This window comes from Eleutherodactylus coqui, chromosome 9 (genome assembly GCF_035609145.1).
Source record: "Eleutherodactylus coqui strain aEleCoq1 chromosome 9, aEleCoq1.hap1, whole genome shotgun sequence".
Classification (NCBI taxonomy): domain Eukaryota; kingdom Metazoa; phylum Chordata; class Amphibia; order Anura; family Eleutherodactylidae; genus Eleutherodactylus; species Eleutherodactylus coqui.
In genome coordinates, this window is record NC_089845.1 from 129,791,804 (window position 1) to 129,817,248 (window position 25,445).

Genomic DNA, 25,445 nt, shown 5'->3' on the forward strand with positions numbered 1-25,445 from the left:
GCAGGCGCTGTGTATGAGAATACTCTGTGACAGGCGCTGTGTATGGGGGCACTCTGTGGCAGGCGCTGTGTATGGGAATACTCTGTGACAGGCGCTGTGTATGGGAGGGCATTCTGTGGCAGGCGCTGTGTATGAGAATACTCTGTGACAGGCGCTGTGTATGGGATTACTCTGTGGCAGGCGCTGTGTATGGGAGGGTATTCTGTGGCAGGTGCTGTGTATGGTGACTACTCTGTGGCAGGCGCTGTATATGGGGACACTCTGTGACAGGCGCTGTGTATTGGAGGGCATTCTGTGACAGGCGCTGTGTATGGGAGGGTATTCTGTGGCAGGTGCTGTGTATGGGATTACTCTGTGACAGGCGCTGTGTATGGGGGCACTCTGTGGCAGGCGCTGTGTATGGTGGGTACTCTATGGCAGGTGCTGTGTGTGGTGACAACTCTGTTGCAGGCGCTGTGTATGGGAATACTCTGTGGTAGGAGCTGTGTATGGGGGCACTATGCATCAGCACATTTTACTGCATATGGCACAGACAACATAACCGCTCTGGGACATTATACTGTGCTTCCTATTTGAGCCGACAGCTCTTCTGTTGTGGAACTACAACCCCCAGATGTTTGGGCAGCCGAAGCTTGCTGGGAGTTGTAGTCTCCCAACAGGTAGAGTGCCACAGTGTGACCACAATACCCCCTGTGAAGACCACTGGGCACATTCACTCTGCTCTCCCCCCCCCAACTGGTCCCCATCCCGTAGAACACGTGCTTCTATGTTGTTCTCTCCTTCCTCCAATGAACGACGCTTCCTCAATGGCCCTTAGACGCTGATTGGTCGCGTCCGTCTGACGTCATTACACAGAGCGCAGCCTCTGGGGTGACCGGAGTCCATATTGGAATTGGGAAACCATATATCTACGAAATGTAAACCTTACAGTGTCTGTATATAAATAAAGCAAACTCTGTCAGGGAGACAATGTGTACAGCAGTATGGAGAATGTAAGTGTATTTGTGGGACTATTTATCACAGCGTTCCTGGAGTCTTGCCATCATCCAAAATGGCGGCCGATGCCTCACGTCAGGGGCCGGGTCGCCGTGCGGCACCATCTTTTCCTTCAAGTTTCGGTCTCCAGGGCAACGCTGCGACAGGACGTCACTTCCCGTGTAGTCGCTTCTCTCGTGGTGCTCCGCGTGTTCCGTGGAGAGTCCGCGGTATTACCAGGTAGAGGGGGTGGGCTGCATCGCCTGCCCCCGGCATCACGGCTAGTGGATATGGCGGAGCCGGCGGGCGTGTCCAGCAGGCATGAGAAGAGTCTGGGACTCCTCACCAGTAAGTTTGTGTCCCTCCTGCAAGAGGCGAAAGACGGAGTGCTGGACCTGAAAGTGGTGAGTGCCGCCTGCTTTGCTGTCAGTTGTATTTACTTGCTGTCAGTGAATGGGAACTATCTTGTTTACATTTGCTGTCCTGATCCGGAGCTGCTCTCAGGGGTAATAAACTGCGGGGTCGCCTGATGTGATGGAGGGCAGAGTTCGGATCAGCAGAACCATTTGGGTTTGGTTGTTGTCGCGATGGGGTGCGGGATTGTGCCAACCAATCACTGGTCTCCGGATAGCGAGACTAGGGCGCTATGAGCGAACGGAGGGGGCAATGATCTAATCTGCTGATAAAACTAGGTAGGATGATAAACACTGGAGAAGAGAGAAAGTTCAAAAAGATCTAGACAAGCTTGAGCACTGGTCGACGACTAACTGGTATTAAACAGGGAGAAAGTCCTACATCTGGGCAATTAAAAAAAAAAGCCCATGGAGAATGGGAGGAATTGGGCTAATCAGCAGCACATGTGAAACAGACTTGGGTATACTAATAGATCACAGACTGAACATGAGTCAACAATGTGATGCAGCAGCAAAAAAGGCAAACACAATTCTGGGATGTATGAAGAGAAGCATAGAGTCTAGATCACGTGAGGTAATTATCCCCCTCTACTCTTCATTAGTCAGGCCTCATCTGGAATACTGTGTCCAGTTCTGGGCACCCCACTTTAAAAAAGACATCGACAAACTGGAGCAAGTTCAGAGAAGAGTTACCAAGATGGTGAGCGGCCTGTAAATCCTATGAGGAACGGCTGCTTTCACATAGCTGAGAAAACCGTGTGAGGTTTGTGCGTTGTGAGACACATGGATATGAACCCCATTCTTTTGAACGAGGTCGTACACATCAACGGTTCCCCCCCCTCCACATCGCGTTGCAGGAAAAAAGCATGGCATGTCCTGTCTTTGGGCATTGTCTTGGAACGCCTCGCCCATTGTTTTCACTGAGGTCCCTGCTTCCCTGAAGTGATGTGAGGCATTTTTAACACCATACCTGACATCTGCGGTGACATTGCATGTTGGCAAGTGCGATAATGAGTTGAGTTTCACGGCCCGATATCTCACTCGTCCGTGTGACATTAGCCTTAAAGGATCTAGGAATATTTAGCTTGTAAAATAGACGGCTCAGAAGAGACTTAATAGACCACAGACTGAACATGAGTCAGCAGTGTGATGAAGCAGCAAACACAATTCTGGGATGTATTAAGGAAATCATAGAGTCTAGATCGCGTGAGGTCATTATCCCCCCCCCCCCCCCCTACTCTTCCTTAGTCAGACCCCATCTGAAATACTGTGTCCAGTTCTGGGCGCCCCACTTTAAAAAGTGTAGCGGTTGTAGTCGCACTTGCAGCTCCCATTGACTTCAACAAGACCTACGTTTGCAATTATGAGTGCCGACTGCTACACGGGTCGGTGCAGCGCCTCCACTCTGACCCCGGAAGCCGCTGCCTGGATAACCCCTTTAAGTACTATCCAGTTTCTGGTATGCTTCTCAGCAGGAAACGGAAGATGCTGCCGTGGGGCGACTTCACACAAGACGGAAAGTCTGCAGGTCTTTCCTGGAGAGATCTTTACAGACCCATCCACTCGCTGTGAAAACCTTCCAGGCAGAAATTGACCTGTAAGGAAATCTGTAAATCGTTAGCGAGTCAAACTTTTCTTGTGGTTTATTTATTGACTTATTGCAGATTTTCTTTGTTGACTTCAATGAGAAAGAAAACCCGCCTGCTGTCCTGTTGGGGCAGATTTTGCCAGTGATCATCTGTGGATCTGTAGCTAAATCCCAGGTAGAGATAATCCTATAAAACGGACAAAAAGTATACTCATTGGGAGCTGCACCTGCAGTACCAAACTAGGCCACTGCAATATGGACAGCGCTATTTGTCTTCAGCGCTGTCAGCAGTGTCGGGAATCGGCTGCTCTGTGGATATCCCAAACAGCGGGCCCCTGCTGAGTCCTGGGTAACATCTTTTAAAGAGGACCTATTGCCTCACCTACCCATATTTATTCTACAACTCAATAGAAAAACTTCTACTTCAGGAGACTCAAAGTGGGAGTCATGAGGAAGATGTCAGCCAAACGCTTCCCGGTTTCAGCACCCTGGTACCATAAGTCTGTCTCAGGACGTGAGGTGGTACACATTACCACGAGATCTTGCGCTCTAAAAGAGTGCTATTTGCTGCTTTATCAATCAATACCCAAAAAAGTCGTCTATCACCGATGTAAAATCCGATCAGTGATCCGGCTCTCGGGCCCAATGTCTGCGGGCGAGAGATCCGCAGCTCTAGGCGCCCATAGGGAGGCATTAGATCCGCAGCTCTAGGCGCCCATAGGGAGGCATTAGATCCGCAGCTCTAGGCGCCCATAGGGAGGCATTAGATCCGCAGCTCTAGGCGCCCATAGGGAGGCATTAGATCTGCAGCTCTAGGCGCCCATAGGGAGGCATTAGATCTGCAGCTCTAGGCGCCCATAGGGAGGCATTAGATCTGCAGCTCTAGGCGCCCATAGGGAGGCAATAGATCCGCAGGACAATTTAAAGCATTGATGTGATTATTTTTTTTTTTTTTATCCCGGCGTACAAATCGCAGCATGCTCAATCTTTCTGGGGATCCTGTGGGATGGCTTCGATTGAAGTCAATGGAAGCTGTCAGCTCTGCGGCACAGCTGTCACTGTGGAAGTTCAGGGGAAAAAAGGAGATTAAAAAAATAAAAATAAAAAATTTGCACTGCGCATGAATCTGGCACGTCGCCGACACATCCACTGTGCTGAAGAAAGAAGATCCGGCCGGCACGGGGAAGACCCGCGCTGGATCTGGACAGGTAAGAAAATGTGTTTTTCTCCCAATGTCCGCGGGCACGGCTGGATTCCGCTGCGGGATGCAGCAGGGGACATTGGGCCTTAGTGCTGTTCAGAAAATAGTATGGGGATAACCGCAAGACCCTGCATCATGATGGGTTCCTCCTCACTTCCATTCTTCCCCTTTTGAGATTTTGCTTTCCCTTGTTTTTTTTTTTTTTTTTTTTTTCCCCCTCGGTGGTTCGGGGTAGGAGGTAATCTTTCTCTATCAAGAGAATAGAGGAATAGAGAGGGTACATGTGCGGGGTCGGGATTGACCTTTGATGAGGGTCTTCCCTTTTCACAGGGGTTGTAAATTTGGGACCAAGCATAATTGCAGTTCACACTTGTGATACTGGAGGTAGTACCTGAATGGCCCACCTCCAGGGGTTTATTGCATGTGCTTCAGGGTTTAGCGCTTTGCCTTAGGGCTCCTGTCCACAGGCCAATTTTCGCTGCGTTCCCCGCAGCAATAATCCGGCCGCGGGGAACGCAGTGAACACTTTCCATAGCGTCGCTATAGGAAGCGCAGCCCCCCTGTCCATGAGCGGAGAATCGTAGCAATTCTCCACTCGCAGATGGCAAATCGCTGCATGCTGCGAATTGCGTAGATTCTCCGCGGTCAGCCTATCTGATAGGCTCACCGCGGAGATCCATCAGCTGGCGGTGGCTCCCGCGGCGGGACATCGCTATACCCGTGGACAGGCAGCCTAATCCAGTTGGGGAGTTTTGTACCACTGTTTGGGTCGCAGGTTGTCCATTTCTTCACATTACTTAAAGGGGTTGTCCCGCGCCGAAACGGGTTTTTTTTTCAACCCCCCCCCCCCCCGGCAGGCAACATTTCTGCAAGTCAGTGTCTGATCTGTTTAACAAGGCTTGTATCAATGATTGGGACTATAAGCCAAATCCGGAGCCTTCTCCAGAAGGAGAGGGTAAACCATGTACAGACGGACTGTCTTGGGGCGCAGTAGGTTCCTGGCTGGGTGAGGCATATAGATGTGGGTCATCAAGGGTATGGTTTCTCCTTAGGGAGAGCACCCAGTGAGGAGACTTATGAGGCCGTGCATGCTTCCCTACCCCTACAGCAGTGTTCCAACTTCCAATTTACATATTTCCCAGAGGAGCATGCACGACCTCATAGGTCTCCGGACTTTGTGCTCTCCCTGAGGAGAAGCCATACCCTTCCTCACCTATCCTATGGGCAGACAAGTCATTTTTGGTACAACACATTTAATGCTTATTAGCACTTCTGGACGTGCCGCCATCTAGTGACATCTGTGATATAGTAACTCACTAAATCGTAACCTCAAAGAATGGTGCCAATTACACCCCTGTAAACCGAATGGGGGTTTGATCGGATTCTCACAGTGTTACTGATCCACCAGCTTCTGTTATCATGCAGTCCAGAAGACAAATGAGGAATTTGACAACTTTCAATTAAAGGGGAAATTTAGTTTGTTTGTTTTTTCCTTTTGTCTGATATTTGCCTTATGGCATTAAAGGGATTTCTACATAACGGACATTGATCACCTGCCCACCGATTGGCTGCTTTCGTCCGCCCCATAGACATTGAATGAAGCACCACGGCTCATACATGACCACCGCTCTAGTCATTCCTGGGATGTTTCAGACTCTGGTCCCAGCGGTCAGCAGCTTATCCCTATCTTGTGGATAGGGAATAGGAACAACCCCTTTAGTGTACGTGCCCACTGGTGTGTTTGAGGATGCAGTCAGTTGTAGAGGGAGACCCTACTTGGTAGGGAACCGCCTGCTGCGCACAAGACCCGACGGCGCTAAGAAATGGTGCCGCCACGTACCAATCACATGTATGGAAATTCTGGTTGTCACCCGAGAACAAGAAGAAATGTGGATGTAACAATGTCGTAGATAACGGAGCGACCTTTCTTATAAGTCTGCAGCATACGGTTCCTCTGTTCCGCCTCAATGTATGAATGAGCCCCTAACTGGCAGCTGGTTTTCATCCTTTTCTCAAGAGCCGTGACGACGAGAATTTGTTTTTTGCAGGACGAGATTTATCTTTTTTTTTTTTTTTTTTTTTTTTTTAACGTTTTCTAATCCAACGTCGGCCGTCTTCCAACCTTATGATTTAAGCCCCGTACCGTTCTGCTGTCAGAGCCTATCTGACACGTCACCTCATGCAGTAATGCAGGTTTGGCTTTAGCCAGCAGATGGCGCCGTGGCATAACTGCAGAAAAAGAGTAAGCTTTCCAAAGCTAGGAAACCAGGGTACAAATTGGATTGGAAAGGGTTAATGGTACCATAACAAAATAAAACAAAATTTTTTCAAACACATAAGTAGGGTGAAATGTCAAAGAAAAACAGCAATTGCTTTTTTTTTTTTTTTTTTTTCCCGGAAGGTTTTGCTTTTATGGTGTTGGTAGTGTTGTTAACATGCATTGTCTTTGTTCTGTGGGTCCGTACCATTATGGCATTACTATCTTTTAGAGATTTTTCTTATGTTTTTTTTATTAAACATTTAAAATGCTTTTCGTCATCATATTCATCATCGATGGGGGTGTGAAGGCTTGTTTTTTGCAGGGCGAGCTGTAGTTTTTATTGCTATCATGGGTATGTATGGCTTTGGTCATTTTTTTATTCAATTTTTAATTGCAATTCTGTTTTTATTTTTTTTAAACCTTTACCATGTGAGATAAATAATGCAATACTGAGTTCAGATTTTTTTGGATGTGGTGTTACCAATTATGTTTAGTTTTATGGGAAAAAGGATTTTTTTTTTTCTTAATATTTAAAACACTTTTTATTTGACACCGCACCTAATTTAATTCCCTTAGAGGACTTGAACTTGCAATTGGTTGACTTCTATAATGTATTGCAATATTTAATTATTGCAGTATATTGTATTTTCACATATTAAGCCCTATCACAGGCGGGGCCTGAGTGGTTAAATGCATGGTAGCCCATTGCATCACAGGGAGCCGATGGTGAGTTTGTTGGGGCCCCCACCTTCCGACTAATGTTTTACATGCTGCAGTCTTGACTGACAGCGCATCTAAGCTATCAAACAGCTGAGCTAGCCGTGATTGTGGTGGTTTGCGGTGGGTGTCAGCCGACCCTTGCCAGGTATGCAATGGGCTCGGCTCTCAAACCCACGTCATACATGTACGCCACAGAGGTGCAGGTTGTGTATATGATAGCTGAGTGTTACCAGTAGGGGGTGTCCTTACAGTCCAGTACTATCCAAGTGGTGCTGACAGTATCAGGCACTGTAGGGATACACCACGATTGTCAGGGAATGGTAACACCCAGTTGTCTGTCTATACTTTTCCAGTAGGAGTAACAGAGGAATAACAAAACGAAGTTCTAAGAAAAGATGGGAAATCTGAGCAGTTACTGAAATGGACATTTCGGGTGAAGTGATAGATACTGTTAATAGGGGGTCTACCACCATGTGTGGGGCAGTATAACGGTGGCGGCAGATTGCCCTTATGGTGGTCCTACTTCGGACATTCCCGCTCTCAGAAGTTTTCCGCCTTGCATGTAGCATTTGTACTGCTATACTAACTGGTAGTGAATTCTTCCCCTTTCCAGGCTGCGGATACCCTGGCCGTGAGGCAGAAACGCAGAATATACGATATCACTAACGTGTTGGAGGGGATCGGGCTTATAGAGAAGAAGTCCAAGAACAGCATCCAGTGGAAGTAAGAACATCTGAGGAGCCTCTGATTTGGCAGCTTACAATAAGGGCGCCATCACGCTGGCAATAAAATCTCGTGAAAACGCAGAATTATAAAACTAATAATTTTTCAATGGTTTCCTTCACATTTGCGATGTTTTCACTCAAGCGATGCTGTGTGAAAAAAAACTAATAAATTGCAGCATGCCCTTTCTTTCTGCGGGTGAAGGAGCCCTCAGGGGACTCGGATACTGATGGCTGTTCCTTAGTATAGGTTGTCAGATCATTGGGAGGCTGACTCCCGCCTATCAGCTGTTTGAAGGGGCTGCAGCACTTGGGCAACTGCAGTGACCTCCAGCCTATAAAGTCATGTTCACTGGTCACATGACCTCTATTCAACTGCGTCCTATTGAAGTGAATGGGGTTTAACTGTAATGCCAGACACAGCCACTATGTAATGTACAGCACTGTGCCTGATATACAATGAAGAGGCTTCAGTACTTATCCAAGTGTCTTGGTCCTATCAAACAGCTGTCCTATCTGATATTGATGGCTTAATAGCGCTTTTACACGTAACAATGTCGTTTGCTTCTCACCTGCAGCCTGCATAAAAATCATCGCGGATTTGCTCACTTCTCGTTACGTGTAAACGCTCCCCGCTCCGTATTTTTCACATAGAATGTGAAGCACTAAGCGAGAAGTGAGCAATAAACTGCACAAGCGTCATCAACTAGCGGTGACGTCACTCGTGCGCTTGTTTAAGCGAGAATGGGGGCATAAGTCCCAAAAAAGCACTTGTCCAGGACCGGAGGGTTGCTTCCAATCTAGGATGGCCGCACCCTCTTCTGACTACCCGATACACCCTGTACATTAGTATGCTTCGATGGTCTAAGACATTACACGCTGCTTTGGTTAACCGGTCCTGCCCACATGAGTAGCACCGGTCAGATCAGCGTGTAGTGTCTTGGACTACTAATGTACCGTGTGCGTCACAGAAGCGGTGCGGCCATCTTTGTTTGTCCAGGCCCGGAGGGTAACTTTAATATTGGGCTTCCTGTTTAGCTGTAGGTAATGTGCAGTCATAAGTAAGGGCTCCTTCATATTGGCGATCGCGGCAAAATCGCATCTTTATACCCACGATTTTTGAGTGTCAGCAATGCTCGGTCCTGAGAATAATTTCACATCGCTGCCTCCAGCGTTTTGTCCCCCCCCCCCCCCCCCCCCTCCTTCCCCCTTGAACGATAAAATCCCGCAAAAGTCTATAGGAGTTTCTAATGTCAAAAAACGCATCGCAAAAATCGCAAGTTCATACGTTGCGATATAAAGGAGGCTCTGTAGAGAAACATGGGAGATGAAAAAAACCGCAAAGCGCAGAAAGGACATGCTGTATTTTATATTTTTTCCATAACTGAAAAATCATTGGTTTCATAATTCTGCGTTTAAACTCTCTTGCATCGCTCACATGTTGCCCCTTGTCAATCCTCCAGATGCGTTTGGTTCTGTAAATCTATGAAAAGTCCTTTCAATAGTTCCATTTTGCAGGCACTGAACCGCAGGACGGAGCAAATCTAACTGCAGACTGCCAAATAGCCTTGTAGACAGCGCAGGGGCGGAATGGGTTGTCCTAGAAGGGCCTATGGATGTCATAGCGGGGCCCCCAGTCAGGCAGACTTGAGCCATCCTTGTACTACAATGATACCATTCAGTCAAATGGTCATTATGTAATACCACATCTCCCCTCTAGAGGGCTGCAGCTTCCTTCGTCACAATCGCTGCTTGCCGGGGACTTGACCTGGCGCCGTGCTCTGAAAAGGAGAGGTCCGTCATGGAACAAACTTTTCAATCTTCCAATTATCCAACCCAGAGAATCTTGCCCTGTAGTTATAATTACATTCAAATCTTCTAACGTCCCCCTCATTAAAGGGATTGTCCAGTTGCCAACTATTGATGGCTTATCCTTATGACAGGTCCCCAAGGGTTAATCGTCGGGGGTCTGCTGCTTCGGATCCACCATGATCAGTTACTTGTCAGGCCTGTGTGCTCCACTGAGGCGGCCAGGCGGGATAATATAGACCGTTCATTTCAATAGGACCTTTGCAACCTGAGCTCTGCAGAAATCTGGAACGGTGTTCTTTCTGCAGAGATCAGCTTGGCCTGGCAAACAGCTGATCATCAGGGGATCCCAGGTGGTGAGCCCGCACTGATTTACTGCTGATGACCTGTCCTGCAGAAAGGCCCTCAATAGTTTACCCCTTTAACATGATCCACACCTGCTCGCTCCCTTTTCCTACCAAAATCACATTAAAGGGGTTTCCAGCTCTAAAATAAATGAATGCACTTTCCTTTGGATAGATCACCAGCAGCTGATCCTCCACCATTCAGCTGCTTGCAGGCCGGATGTCGCCACATACGGATAGCTACATTCATTTTGCGGTGGCTTGGCGTGGTATTGAAGCGAATGGCTGCTCCGTACACTGTGACAGCGCCCCGCTGAAGAGCTAACCATTATAGCTGTGTGATGGCAGGGATAGTTGTAAAAGTTGACAAGACTGAAAATTCTTTCTGTCTCTCAACTGTAATACCGTGTTTCCCCGAAAGTAAGACAGTGTCTTACTTTCTTTTTATCCCCAAAAGCCAGACTATGTCTTACTTTCGGGGTATGTCTTATAATAAAAAAAAATCATTACTCACCTCCCCCGGCGTTCAGTCGCGCTCCGGCAGGATGTCGCTCGCTCCGGCAGGCTGTCGCTCGCTCCTCGTCCCCGACGCAGCATTGCTTTCTGAATGCGGGGGTTGAAATCCCCGCCTCCAGAAAGCTAATACACACGCCGTCAGCCAGTTACAGCCATTCAATGACAGCATTGAATGGCTGTGATTGGCTGAAGGCGCACGTGGCTTCAGCCAATCACACTATTCAATGACATCATTGAATGGGTGTGATTGGCTGAAGCCACGTGCGCCTTCAGCCAATCACAGCCATTCAATGATGTCATTGAATAGTGTGATTGGCTGAAGCCATGTGCGCCTTCAGCCAATCACAGCCATTCTGTAACTGGCTGACGGCGTGTGTATTAGCTTTCTGGAGGCGGGGATTTCAAGCCCCCGCATTCAGAAAGCAATGCTGCGCCGGGGACGAGGAGCGAGCGACATCCTGCCGGAGCGCGACAGAACGCCGGGGGAGGTGAGTAATGATTTTTTTTTTCTACGGTATGTCTTACTTTCGGGGTACGGCTTACATTGGCTGACCCCCCTGACACCCCCGATACGTCTTACAATCGGGGGTGTCTTACTATCGGGGAAACACGGTATGTGACAAAATTGCCTTGAAGGAAAGGAAGAGAATAATAAGCAAATTGCAGGGTTTTTTCTTTGTCACGCTGCGGTCTGAGGTCCTTTCCTTTCCCTATTAGGGGTGTAGGTGCTGGGTGCAACACAAAAGAAATCTTGGATAGACTGAAGAATCTTAAGGCAGAGATTGGAGATCTGGAGCTGAAGGAGAAGGAGCTGGACCAGCAGAAAGTGTGGCTGCAGCAGAGCATCAATAATGTTATGGACGACTCTGAAAATCAAATATATCCTTTTAACTGCACTCTTATGAAGAGCCGATATAAACTGTATTAGACCCGAAACACCGCGCTTCCCCAAAAATAAGACCCTGTCTTATATTAATTTTTGCCCTAAAGAGGTGCTATGTCATATTTTTTGGGAGATGTCTTATTCTACTTGCCTAGCAGGCTTGGTCTAGGTGCCTCTCGCTGCTCTCCGGAGCTCAGACACGCTGAGATGTGGAATTGATTGGCCAATTAATAAATCTCCCATCCACAACGTGATGGCTGTGATTGGTTCATCAAGCGCTGCATTGATTGGCTGAGCAGCGGTTGAAGAACCAATCGCAGGCAATTCATTGGTTTACTGCGTTGGTTGGTTCTCGAATGCTGCTCAGCCAATCAGAGCCATTGCTTCCAGGAGGTGGGATTTATGAATCCTGTAACTAGGAAGTGATCTTCTGTGGGTAAATGAGGACTGCAGGAGGCGCAGCGGAGCTCTGGACAGCAGCAGGAGAGGACCCGGACCCAGCCCCCCTTTTTTTTTTTTTTTTTTTTTTTTTTTTATAAATTTAGCTAGGGCTTAATTTCAGGGTAAGGCTTATATTTCAAGCCACCTCAAAAAATCAGGTCTTATTTTTGGGAAAACAGGGTAGGTAACTAGTAGATTGAGATCCAGTGGTAGATTTGACAGGTCCTGGGTAGATCACAATGCTTTATATTATGTATATTAATGATGAGTATATGCTCCTCACTAGTATATTCTTTTTATGAATTTGCATCCCATTTGCTAGACTTTCAAAGTCGCGTCCCTTTGCTCTGTCATCCTTCTGACCTGTCAGGATGGCACTGCCATCCATTAGATGACCGCAGTGTAGCAGCATGTGACGAGATATCGCACAATATCCTCTTCCTCCATAGTAGCCCACAGGAAACTAGTGCAGACACAGCGGAAGAGGTTTAATGCTTGTCTCATCCCAAACTGCTCCATCTGCAGCTATCTAAGGCTGGGTTCACATGGGGCGGAAATTTTGCGGAATGTCCACAGTAGGACTGCACGGACATTCTGTGAGATTTCCGCAGCTGAAGTCCCGAGACATTTGGCGCGGGTTTTAAAAGCGGCTTATTCCGCTGCGGCCATCTCTCCACATAGAGAGAAGAGAGTCCACAGTGGAAACGGTGATACAATTGACATGCCGCGGCTTTGAATTTCGCATGGCATGTCAGTTTCAGCGTGGCTTGGGCTGTCTGCAGCTTGTGGACAAGATTTTTACAAATCTCGTCCACTTTGCTGCTCAGTCCCGGGCTAAAGATTGCAGGTGGAATTTCTGCAGCAATTCTGCCCCGTGTGAAGCCAGCCTTATGGATGGAAGCGCTATCAAGGGGGAGCTCTAGTAGCTTGTGTAGTATTAAGGGTGAGTTCACACTACTGGTTTCCCTTGTTTAGGTTTCCATCTTTCTTCAGAGCAGAGAAAAACGAAAGTAAAATTGAAATAAACTTATCAGTTTTTGTCCCTCATTGATTTCAATGGGTTTTTTAAAAAACTGAACAAAAAAAACGCAGTATGCTGTGACCCATAGAAATCTATAGGCTCCACTTGACTTGCATATGCCACCAATTCTATACTAAACCCCCAGCTATATTTAATCATTTTTTCCTGCCGTCAGTGATGCAAAGTACAGAGTTTTTAGCTTTTTTTTTTTTTTTTTCCCCTTCTTCTTCTTCTTCTTTGCTTTTCTTGCACCATCGCTAGGCGATGATGTGGGTACTATGCACATTGTCAACTGTGAATGTGCTGCGGGTTGGACGGCTTCCATTGACTTCAATGGAAGCCGTCCTGTGGATTTTGTACAAAAATAGAACATGCCGCAATTTAAATCCGCTTGCGGAAATTGCAATTGCTATTTATTCAGCGGAGCAGACCAGCGAGTGGTTTTTTGTTTTTTTTTGTGTTTTTTTTCTTTTTAATAGGTGCAGAATCCCGCAGATCACCTGCGCCGGTGATTATCACTGATTCCGCAATTAAAATCTGATTGTGTGCAGCGGGCCTCTTAAAAAGAAAACCACCCCCCCCCCCAAAAAACCTGAAAATAAAACACATAAATGAGCCCCGCTTTTCTAGATCACTTGCAGGATTACAAACGACTTAAAAAGTCTCTTTAAAACAACCCCCTAATTCTGGGACCAAGTTCTGTCCCGGAACAAGAAGGGGAAGAGGGTATATCACCTGATGTTCTTCTCCTACAATCTTTCCAATTCCAGGTCCTGTTGTTCACCCAATGTTTTAAATATCTAATGTGGTCTGTGCACTGCTCTATGATTGGCTAAGGCTGCTCGTGTAATCGGAGTTAGCCAATCGGAGGACAGGTATAGTGCATTGGTAGTCTAACACTATCAATGCACTGTGGGGATTGGGTAAGCTGAAAATTGTTGGCCATTCTGAAAAACAGGACTTAAAACTGATTGATCAGAAAGCTATCAGGGAAGAACTGCAGGTAATGCACCCACTTTGGTCTGGGACAGAATTTTGTCCCAAAACTGGAGGGTTACTTTAAATGGGTTGTCCATTTGTAAACTATTGTTGGCCTATCTGCATAAGTCATTAATAGTAGATCAGTGGTGCTCCATTACCTGGAATCCCAGCTGATCAGCTATACATTGGGCCAGTGTGCTCATGCACCGAGCAGATTTCTGCAGGAAGCTGACAGCTCTGTTCTCGCTGTAGTGGTCTGACCTGGTATTGCAGATTAAGTTCCCATTGAACTGAATAGAGATACAGCCTGCACTTTGAAGCCATGCCACTGCAGAGAGAATGGAGCTGTCTGCTCCCTGCAGAAATAGGTTCCATGCATGAGCACACTGACCCAATGTATAGCTGATCAGCTGTATTCCTGGTGGGGGAACGCCCGCTGATCTATTATTGATGGTCTAACCATATTTGGTCATTAGTTTTTAACAGGACAACCCCTTTAAGTTTCATTCAATATCGCCTTTACTAGCAGAGGGGGGTCTGTGAACGGGCAGGGGACTTGCAACACAAAGAAAATCTACACAGATGATATTGTATTCCTTAATGCGGTTGTACATTCTCTTTTGTAACCCACGATGACCTCTGCAGTTGCTTTAATGGTAAGTTTGGATTTGATGGTGGGCAAATAAAGGGAAGCGATGTTCTCTTTGCACCGCAACAATGCAAACAGGCTACTACATTAAAGTGACCCTTCAGACGAGAGGGGTATATTACCTGTAGATAATCTTCTCGGTGATCTCTCCATTCCACTTGATTCGGATGCCGTTTGCGGGTGGCCGGGATGGCTGCCGACACCTTCTAACTTCCCTGTGCACTGCTGGCCAATCGCTGAGCAGGTATAAAGCTACCAATGCAGTATATGTGATTAAGTAGTCTAAAGGTGGCCGCCATTTTGGTAGTCTTGAATTGACACAACAGAGACCTCCGAGAAGATCATTGACAGCCCTCCAGTCCCAAGACAGAATTTTGCCCCAAAACCAGAGGGTCATTTTAAGTAGTATATGTAGTAGTCTATTTAGTGGAGTCTGTAGTTGGTAAACTGGAGTCCTTTTCACTAACTATTGCAGTGTTGGGAATAGCCTGTAGTGCATCCAGTATACAGCTTGGTTTAAAGGGGTTGGCCACCTCATATCTAAAAAGTGCCAGACTGTGTATGATGGGTATGTGTGCAACTTACTAATATATAATATATAGTCATTCTGTACCATATATTTTGCTTCCATGTCCCATCTTATTACTGGAGCGCGCAGCCGCTCTGTCCTAGAAATGGTTGCTGATGGAGGGGCTTGTAATGCGAACCCCTCCCCCCCCCCCCCCCCCCCATATCCGCGTCTTCCATGCTCTGTGCCAGTTTACTTCCTGGACATGGAGCCAAATGACAGGAAACTGGCACAGAGCTTGGGTGGCACTTATGGTTGGTATTCCGATACACGCCCCTTTGTCTGTGGCCATTTCTAAGGTGAAGTGGCTGTATTCTCTAGCAAAAAGGTTTTGAGCTGGACCCAAAAGGCGCTGCTACAAAAAACTTGTGTGTTTTTATAACTTCCTGTTGACTTAGATCTGAGATCCCAGGAAAGCAAGAAAAGTCCTGGTGTTGTGTTTTTAAAAGAGGCGAGGGTGTGAGGGGTGGGGGGGTGGGGGAACTGTGACGCCAGCCTTAATGACATGTACTCCACTTTACAGGCGACACTCTACTGGCCGTTCAGGCTCCATCTGGGACACAGCTGGAGGTTCCAATTCCAGAAGTGGTGAGTTTGTGAGTACTTGCGAAGTTGTTTGCTCAGTATGGCAGACTTCAGGGTGTTTGTTTTTTGTGGAACACTTGCATTAATAAATATGGTATTTGGAGTGATCATATTTATGAAGCACCTACTCTACCTTTTCACTACATTCATGTGATTGTTTGGAGGAAAGTGGACGGGGCTTCCTGGCCATTCATTGGCGCTATTACAGTGTGTGGTCTATCACAGTATCCATTCTGACAGTCACATGATCGCTGGGTCGTATAGTGGAAGAAACACTTCCACTTTTACTCTTTAGTACATAGCACTCTTTGAGCGCTATGTACTTGAGAAAGGAGACGCTGTTAAACGCTTCTCTCTTCTCCTCTGCATTCTCAGCTGTGACTACCAGATAAAAGCCCAGGACCAAGCACCATATATTTACTGTGCTTAGCCCTTAGGGGGTTAAACCATAGGGGCGCATAGATTAGTGAGTATAGTAGTAGCACTCATTTAGCAATATTTCTGCCAATCCTCTGCCTCTAAAAAGTGATCTAAACCATGCCAGAGATGTGTTTTTTGGGTTTTTTTGTTTGTTTTTGGGGGTGGGGGTAATTGCATGCAGTGTTAATAAGCTGAGCCCTGGTGCATTTTGCTTTACTGCTACTGTATACCAACTGTTGATGCTCTATACAGGTGAAATGTGAAAAAAAAAAAAAAAAAAAATATATATATATATATATATATATATATATATATATATATATATATATATATATATATATATATATATATATATATATATATATATATATATATATATATATATATATATAATGGTCCTCTATAAGGGCAGATTAGGATGTTTGGTGTTTTGCCATTAAAGAGGTCAGACTAAAACACCCGCATCGTCGGGAACTCTTTTCTGTGACATGGACATATTGTATCCATATCATAAAATATATATTGTATATCAAATTCATACAAACGATTAGCTGTCACTAGTTTGTGTCTCCGTAGCCCTGCCCCTGTAAGAACTTGTACCTACAATAAACATTTTCGGACAAGGGTACTTTGCAGTCATTTATAGATCCCACATACCACCTGAGGGAAAGAGTTGTGGTAAAAAAAATGGAGACCTGTTCATGGGCGTTCTATGGGGTATGAGGGGCAAAATGTACATATTTTGTACTGAGGAGAGTGTAGGGATTTTTATAAATTAAATTTGTGTAATCAAAGGGTATTCCGATCTTGTACATCTATGTTGTATCTCCAGGATATGGGTCTGATACATGTGGGTGGTTCTTATCTCCAGAACTTCAATAGTGTCAGATAATTAAGGTTTTATTCCTGAGTGATTGCCCAAATTATGATTTCACCACCTTAATACAAAGTCTTTTCTTAAGGGCCAAAATGGACAGAAAAAGTACCAGATCAGTTTGAAGAGCAGTTCTGGGCCCATCAACGTGCTTCTGATCAATAAGGAATCTAATGCCTCCAAGCCCGTCGCTTTCCCTGTTCCTCCGCCTGATGACATCACACAACCCCAACTTCAGGCTGAACCATCCTGTTCACAGAAACCGTCCACACAGAATAAACCTCAGCAGACAGAGGGAAATCCAAAGGATTCAGAAGCATCGAGCACTCGTGAGTAAATTTTGATATATAGATGTATAAATTAAACTGAAATGTACAATGGCCTTTCTTGCTGGGGGCACATTGGTGTCAACTGGATGTTTCCTTTGTAATGGTCTCGATAGGATTTACTGAAATGCCACAATGTCCACAATGGAGGCCCCCCCACATGATATGACCTCCTGTAGGCAGCCCTATGTTGCCACAGACAGCATCTCGGAAGGCCCTTTGGGTGTTGGAGAGGAAGAGGCCTGGCCCATGTGGGGAACATAAGGATGGCATGAGCGAGTTTGGAAGGCCGTCAGCGACTTCCCCTTGCCTTTCTTGTTCTCCTTTTGCCCTTTTGGTAGGGTGGGTGAGGGGGGGATTCGTGCAAAGGCTACTGAAATCAGTAGCACTGGGCTTAATCTTCTCCCTTCAGTCCTCTGTTGTCGCAGGGGTACGGGAGAGGTTGGGTAAGACGGTGAGAATTTTAAACATTCCGCCTCAATCCCCTCGCTGGGTCCATTGTGACAGCGGATGGCATGTCCAAGGAGAGGGGATGATCTTGGCAGTGGCTGAGTCCAGGGATGTAAGTTTTATACTACTGTCCCTGCAGTTTCTTCATTGTCAGCGCTCAAACCAGCTACTCAATTCGTTGAGCGGACAACTTATTTCAGCACATAGAATGGGAGGACTACTTGGCATGTGCCTAATTGGTCTGTTCTCCTGGTTTCTTTTTAGATGATGTGCGAGAGAACGCAGCTTTCTGTGAACTTCCAGACTCCCTCCTATATCCCCACCTGACAACAGATTTGACACAATCTACTGCCAGCTCCAGTGACTTCCTTCCATTGGATGTGAATAATCTCCTTAAGCCTAATGCATTTGACATTGCAAAGCTGGAGGATACAGAAGGTAAGGGATCACTGGTCCGTTATACCGGAAGGCTTTCACTAAAGTCCTTTTAATAACTATTACATAACATCACAGGCAAGATGCAGACAGTAAGCAGTGTGCTTTATAACTCTGAAAACTTTACCTTTTTTAGGACCGATAAGTGGAGACTTAATTGATGAACTAATGTCTTCTGATGGTAGGTATTACCTTCTCACCTTGCCAGCTTATCTCAATGGTCAATGAGTTTGTTCATTAAGGCTCATTTATACGCAACCATTATCACTCAAAATTTGTTCAAACGATGGCATATGAGTAGAGATGAGCGAATATACTCCTTTCGAGTCATTACTCGATCGAGCACCGCGATTTTAGAGTACTTCCGTATTCGGGAAGCGTGGCGGAGCGGGGGGTAGCAGCAGGTAACAGAGGGGAGCCCTCTCTCTCTTAAGGTGAGCTTAAAATTCATCTTTCAGCCAGAGAGAGCACAGACCACACACTGTGTTCTCAGCGGGTGCTGGGAGATTGCATTGTATTCTGCCGACAGCCCATGCGAGAACAAAACAGCTGTGTGCAGAGCCCAACCCACATACTGGGGTCTACAAATAGCTCGCAGAGGCCCTTTTACACGCAAATGAAGCTGATAAAGTGTTAATGGATATCCGTTTCCATTAACACTTTATGCAAAATGATTGCTTAAACTGTAAATTTTTCAATTGTTTGAAAGATTGTCTTTGCGTGTAAACTGGCCTTTATGAAGTGTAGGCATGTAATGCTGCAACTTCTCAAAGTATTGTTCACTTTTGAACTCTCTTCATTCACAAGTAACCTATGACATTGATCCCTGCTACTAGGATTTCTCTGTGGCCTACTGTTGGTTCCAGGTGAAACTTGCACTCCATACTGAGATCAGGCAGGCATTCTGTCAAGCTACCCCATGGGGATTGATAGGCATTCTGCCATGATAGACCTGGGGCTTTCTGCAGGGGGTGGGGGTATTGACAGCGGCATTTAAAGGGTTAACAGCCCCGATGCAACACCTGTTGCAATCGGGTATCAGCTATAAGAAACCGCAGGCACCCGGTATGCATGAAGGGACGTCGCCCCGCAATCTCCCTTCATACATGTCCTACATATGCAGGACGTAAAAGCACTGTAGGGCCGTCACTAAGGGGTTAACTCTGTAGGGCTGTTCTGTCCCATTGTCAGATATACTGCCATGGGTTGAGTGATGTTGCAACTCAGCCCTATTCAAGCAACTGGGGATGATCCACAGTGCCAGATATCATCAATGGACAACAGAGGGCACTGGTTCTGGAAGGAACGAACAAACCGTACTAGGTTTATAAATCTTGTACAAACGCTTTAAATCCACAGACCGCACTCGCATATGCTAACTGTTCGTTAGTGTGCTTTTGTACATCTGCACTGTTATATTGACTTACAATGTATACCTAGCATTAACAGTTCCACTCCTGTGACTATATTCAGTTTTTTTTTCTCTTCCTATCAGTGTTCCCTCTGCTGCGACTTTCTCCAACCCCCGGAGATGACTATAATTTTAACCTGGATGACAGTGAAGGAGTGTGCGATCTGTTTGATGTGCAGATACTAAATTATTAGGTTTATTCCCTCCTTTCCGCACTTTTCTCTACCTCCGTCTGCCTTACAGTAGCGTCCTTTTTTTCTTTTTTTTTTTTTTTTTTTTTTAATTTTACACTTGGATTTATATAATTTTTTTAATGTACAGTGAAGTAGATTTTATAAATACTTTGTTTCTTCTTTATTACCAGACTTGTTCTGCAGAACAGAAGTCCTATTTTATTTAGTGACTAAGTTTTTATAAAAAACACTCAAACTACTGGCAAAGTGCAGGAATTTGTTTCAGGGAACCCATTGCCAGATCTGGTGCGAGGTTTTGATCAGTAGGGGTGTGAGTGCTGAGATTCCCACCGATCACTAAAACTAATGGGCTGAGCGCTCTGCCTGTTAGGCTGTCATTGCTGGCAGTGTACCGATTTACATAGACTTTCTATGAAGCCCATACACCACTCTGAGCAGTAACGGAAATGACTGGGCACAACGCTCAGATGAGTGCTTCTGCCTGTTCATTTTAGCAACTACACCCCCACTGATCAAAACTTCTAAAGGTCACTAAGTTTTTAAAAACTTATACGTGAATCAAAGAATAGAAAATTGTATATCCTGGCCTCTTTGTTGCACACAGATCTACAGAGAAGTATAGTAAAATTGGTTTTCTTGCTAGGGCCCATACCTTGAATGCAGCCTCAGCACATCCAGAAATGTGGTACAGTGGGGGACATGCATGCGCACCTCCATTCATTCACTTCAACAGGGCCAACAGTGATGGCAGAATTCAAGCACTCGGCTATTTCTGTCAGCCCCAACAGAGTGGAGGTGCATGTGTCCACTGTACCATTTTCTGGGTGTGCTGGGGCTGCATTCTAGGTTTTGGCTGTGGTGAGACAACTCGTTTTAAAGGGCCACTCTGTGTGATGCTATTACATGGAGTGTATTACTGAAACTGCTTAAAGGAGGACACAGAATCTCTTATCACAGTTGATGATGATGATGATCATGATCATGTAGCTCCTGTCACACAAGTATAATAGAAGAGATCACAACTCGACTACCTGTAGCTCAATTAGGTGAATATAGAAGATAACTATTATTAAACTGTCCACTTAGCAGGCAGAAATGGTATAGCCTTAAGCTGATGCTTGGCTGATGTATCACAGGATTGATGTCAAAGCAAAAATCTCACCATCAAGATAGTGCCTGATGGGTATCAGACAGGAGGCTGTACAGCATGGAAGACTGTGACAGAACATCAGCTGAGGGTTGCAGGGATGGAGAAACTTATTTTTCGCCAGAGTGGCCCTTTAAGGCTGGGTTTCATCTGAATAGTGAAAAACTACATTCAGAAGGCGCTATAGGCTTTCATTTTTTCACCCAGTTTCCGTTTTCTTTCTGGCATTTTTAGTTGACTGTGCTGTTCGGTCCAGCAAAAATGCCAGACAGGAATCCTGGTCAGACAGAGACAAAGCTTTGCACCTTTTGTCTCCGTTTTGACTAATGAAAGAATGATTCTTTCAGAATGCCATTTCAGATGGAACCCTGGGATGGAGAGGCGCACACAAACGCAGTATATAGGTGCAGCCTTACTGGTTCAAAAAGGTGCCTAGAAGAGTTGTCGGGCGTCACCTTATTGCCCAGCTCATCCAGAGTGACACCTCCTTCTCTATTTGGGCATGAAGCTTGTGACCGCCTTCCTTAAGGTATTCTTGGGTTCCAGGTCTAGTTTGTCATCTCACAGTGACATTTTTTTTTTTGATTAACAAACTGGAGCTGAAACTACTTGTCAGTAGACCGATGCTTACAGATGGAATGAGTGTGTTGGATCCATGCGTTAAAGGCCTTCCATACAGGGACTTTTATAGTGATTTAAAACAAAATCCTTATATTAAGCAAATGTTCTGACTAGACGATTGCATGATTAGCGAGAATTTGCTTGCTGTTGGGTGACTCTCTTATGATGACCTAAATATTCTTGTTTGTCGGTGTTTCGTCCACTTGCGTAAAGAAGCGTCCGCTAGTTGTTAGCGGAGAAGACAGCAGGTAACATAAGTGCTCTTAAAGGGGTTGTCCAACTTCTAGCTGTGTAAAATCCCTTCCAGAAGTAGGTTTATAAGTACCTCTCCTGCCGATGCCAGTGCTTGGTTCCCCCGCTCTGGTGTTCGTTTATAGCCTGCAGTCCTGCCCAGTTTACAGAATGTCACAGGCTCTGCAGCCAATAGCTAAGCTCTGTTATTGGCTACTGAGCCTGCTGGCTGTAAATATGATGTCAGAGGGGAGAGATAAGTATAATCCTATTTGTTATGTCACTGCTTTGGGAAGGGATTTTACACAGGAGCTAGAACTTGGCAAACGCCTTTAAAGCGACCCTCTCGGCCTGGAGACACAAAGGTGGCCCCACCAACTTTACTGATTGCCCGATGCAAAGTGTGGCTCAAGATGTCATTAGTCTAAGATGCTACACCTGCCTTGATTAACTAGTGCTGCCCAATCAGATCAGCATGTAGTGTCTTAAGACCACTAATGCAGTCACAGAAGCAGTGTGACCATCTGTATTTGAACACACAGGGTTTTGGGTTTTGTCTTTAAAAATTCCTGCCACCGTGTCCCATGCAGTGTTCTTTAGTTGAAGCCAGAAGTGGATTTAAAAGGATTGGGAAATATAAAGGAAGGACCAAAGTTAGGACTACATGGTGACCCCTGGTGCATGCAACCCTGAGACCTCATACTGACCTTTACATTAACCCTTTCCAATCCAATTTGCATCCTGGTTTTCCTAGGGGGCTTACTCTCTTTCTGCCGTAATACAACAGCGCTATCTGCTGCTTAAAGCTAGTACTGCACGAGGTGACACGTTGGATAGGCTCTGATAGCAGAGAGGCTGGCAATATACAGTAAGAGAACCCTGACGGACGTCTTCCAACATCGGAGCTGTACAGCCTTAAATCATAATGCTGTCAGACAGTGGCTTGAAAAGGGTTAATGAGGTCACGCTGCAAGTCACAACTTATTAGCCAGCAAAAAGCCAACTTTGGTGGATTTTATTTTTCCCGTGTGACTTGCACCACAACCCCACTGCCTTCAATGACAGTATGAGGGTGCAGCGCTATGCAGCTCTAGCTTGAGTCTCTATTAACATTTCCGTCCATGGTGCACTATTTTTTTTTCCAGTAAAATGATCTAAACCGGCCAGAACCATTCTAGTCAATGAGTACCAAAATCTGTGCTAAAAGCCATTGGTGCGGATGTTGACAAGGATCCGCAGCAGACTTCAACTGAGAGTGAAATATGCTGCAAATCTGCACCAAAATCCACTACCTGTGAAATTTCCCTTATATAAGCCCGTGATTTCCCTTTCTGCTGCCCTCAGTGACTTTTGAACGTATATTGGGTGTTTACTTTAGCTTTTCAATAGCTCTTACATCACGCTTGCAGAGATTTGGATTTGATTTCATTTTCTTTTCCAGTCCTTTTTGTGTCCATCATCCATATAGTAGCATAAAGAACTGACCTGTCTTTGGGCCTGCACTGCGGGCTATTTGCAGGCTTTTTCTTGGGTTACATTGTCAGTGAGTGAATAGATCAGAGCATTGGCTCATTAAGCTGAAATTGTGGCTAAGGCCAAATGCACACGTCCGGGTCGCATTCTGACTGCAGGATCTCGCACCGGAATCAAACTCTGTGCCCCGGCATTGAGCCCCGCGTACCTGTCCTCTTCTCTCTGCGGATGTGCCAGCTGGTGTGCTGCTGCACATGCACAGTGCAGAGAATGACATGCTGGCGATAACGTGGCGGCTTGCTGCTTGAAGGACTGCTTCCATTGACTGCAAAATTTGTTTTCCCTATGAGATGTGCATGGAGAGCCGAAGCAACATTAGGAGGGGGAACAGCAGGGGATGCGTTAGGCTAAAATGCTACCATTACTATCGAACAAGTCATCTTGTGATTGACTAAAATAAGGGGGAAATCTGCAGCAAAATTTTATTGATGCAACATTCACCCCCTCATTCAGATCAGGTGGATTCCGCAGTGTATCTGGGGCTATAAGTGACATGCTGACTTAAAATCTGCACTGCGTGCCAATTTTAGCACAGGTCTTGTGCAGATGTCTTCTACGGCACATGGATGAGATTTTGAACGTCTCATCCACTTTGTGCTAGTGTAAATGCCATGGATTTTCCGTGCGGCGGGTCCACCCCGTGTGAACATGCCCTAAAGGGCAAGGTCAGGAGTGTGCACTGGGTTCTTCCCTTTTTATTCATTACAATGGGATATATTTACTTAAGACATTTTTTTTCTCCCCATTGCAAATAGTGCAGAGGAGGCAGAGAGGGGGTGGGAGCTCAGTTCCTCCTCCTGGTTCTTCCATTCCCCCCCCGCACACGAGGACAACGTATATCGGCTCGGCGTGAAAACAGAGCCGATATACGTTCGTCTGAATGCACCCTTATGCTGCAGAATTCACCTCTCCAAGTGAAGGGAAATCGGTGTGGATTTTGGTGCAGATTTGACCTAGATCTGTGCCACATTCGCATCACCGTACATGTGGTAGCAACTTGTGCTGCAGTTTACCTGCTGTTTGTAAGTCTTACCCCATGTGTTACTATGCAGACCCCCTTATTCTACAGGGAAGGATCTAACAAGCACTTAAAGGGGGTGGCCGGTTTCTGGACAACCCCTTTTATGCTGTTGGAAATCAGGAATTGAACAAGTTCTATTTTAGCAAGTGGACATTACAATTTGCATTTCAGCTTCATATCTTCCAATGGTGTTACAGGGACATCCTGTATCTGATGGTCGGCGCACATCCCACCAGGCACAAGGTATACAACCACGTCTATGTATTTACATGCCGTTTTTATTTCTCAATCATCCTCTGCTGCATCCATGTCTTTCCTGCCAAAAACAAACCAGGGGCAGCACTGAGGAAAGCGGCAGCAAAGTCTACATTTATTTGGTAGTCTCCTGGCATGGAACCGGACCAGTGGTGTTTGGCAAAGGCCTTATTGGGTCCTAGTCATTAACATAATGTTGCCTCCTTACGGCATTTTGTGCCAAAGCGCTTTACTTTGCTACGTTTTGTTGGTGTCTGTGAATGATCACTGCCAACTTTCTCGAGTGAATACATTTTGGTCACGGCCGTCTTCAAGTGCCTTGTAGTTAGTAGCACTTTCTCCCCTTTGGTCGGCTGTGTATACAGATCTGTAATAAACCGCCATCCTCACGTGTGACTCCTTCTTGTGTAACCACCTTTGTTTTGTATTTTTGTACTTCTGGGAACATTTTGAATAAAATGTACATAAAATGAGTCGGTGGTTCTTTTATATACTTTATACATTGGACTCTGTTCATGGAGGTGAATCACAGCTGAGAAAATAGGGCTGCGGCGGTTTCTACATCCACTGGAGCTTCTGGAGCCGGGCGGGCAATCTACAAAGAAAAACAGTTTACAAAGTGAACCCAACACTGCAATAGACTGATCACCATTGGTTTTCTTAAGGCCCATTTAGATGGAACGAAGGTCACACAAACGATGCCCAACACTTATCCCCGCACATACTAGCTCTTGTGCAGCACGGGAGCTAGTATCGTTGGCTCTCAGGGGGGAGGCTGCAGGAGATTTCTCTCCTCCCGCACCCCCCCCCCCCCCCCCCCAAAGCGGGTAGTCCGTACTGAACGACCGCTA

The 25,445-nt window shown here is 46.0% G+C and overlaps 2 protein-coding genes across 3 annotated transcripts in view; one reads left to right on the plus strand and one right to left on the minus strand.

Moving 5' to 3' along the window:
• Positions 1–1,145: 1,145 nt before the first annotated feature.
• E2F5 (E2F transcription factor 5) lies at positions 1,146–25,067 on the plus strand. Its single transcript, XM_066578496.1, has 9 exons — positions 1,146–1,379; positions 7,771–7,880; positions 11,266–11,427; positions 14,487–14,530; positions 15,615–15,679; positions 17,059–17,299; positions 18,011–18,184; positions 18,318–18,362; positions 19,677–25,067. The coding sequence occupies exons 1-9, from the start codon at positions 1,266–1,268 to the stop codon at positions 19,784–19,786; spliced, it is 1,065 nt and encodes a 354-aa protein (XP_066434593.1). The 5' UTR covers positions 1,146–1,265; the 3' UTR covers positions 19,787–25,067.
• RBIS (ribosomal biogenesis factor) overlaps positions 24,600–25,445 on the minus strand; it is a 28,084-nt gene continuing 27,238 nt past the window's right edge. For both annotated transcript variants that reach the window (XM_066578500.1, XM_066578501.1), the window contains one exon: positions 24,600–25,189. In XM_066578500.1, the coding sequence (XP_066434597.1) occupies positions 25,121–25,189 (69 nt within the window). In that variant the 3' untranslated portion in view covers positions 24,600–25,120. The remainder of the gene's footprint in view (positions 25,190–25,445) is intronic.

Coding starts and splice junctions, on each gene's coding strand:
- E2F5 (XM_066578496.1), top strand. CDS start 1,266: ATGGCGGAGCCGGCGGGCGTGTCCAGCAGGCATGAGAAGAGTCTGGGA. Junction 15,680..17,058: donor AGGTTCCAATTCCAGAAGTG/GTGAGTTTGTGA, acceptor TCTTTTCTTAAG/GGCCAAAATGGACAGAAAAA. Junction 18,185..18,317: donor AAAGCTGGAGGATACAGAAG/GTAAGGGATCAC, acceptor TACCTTTTTTAG/GACCGATAAGTGGAGACTTA.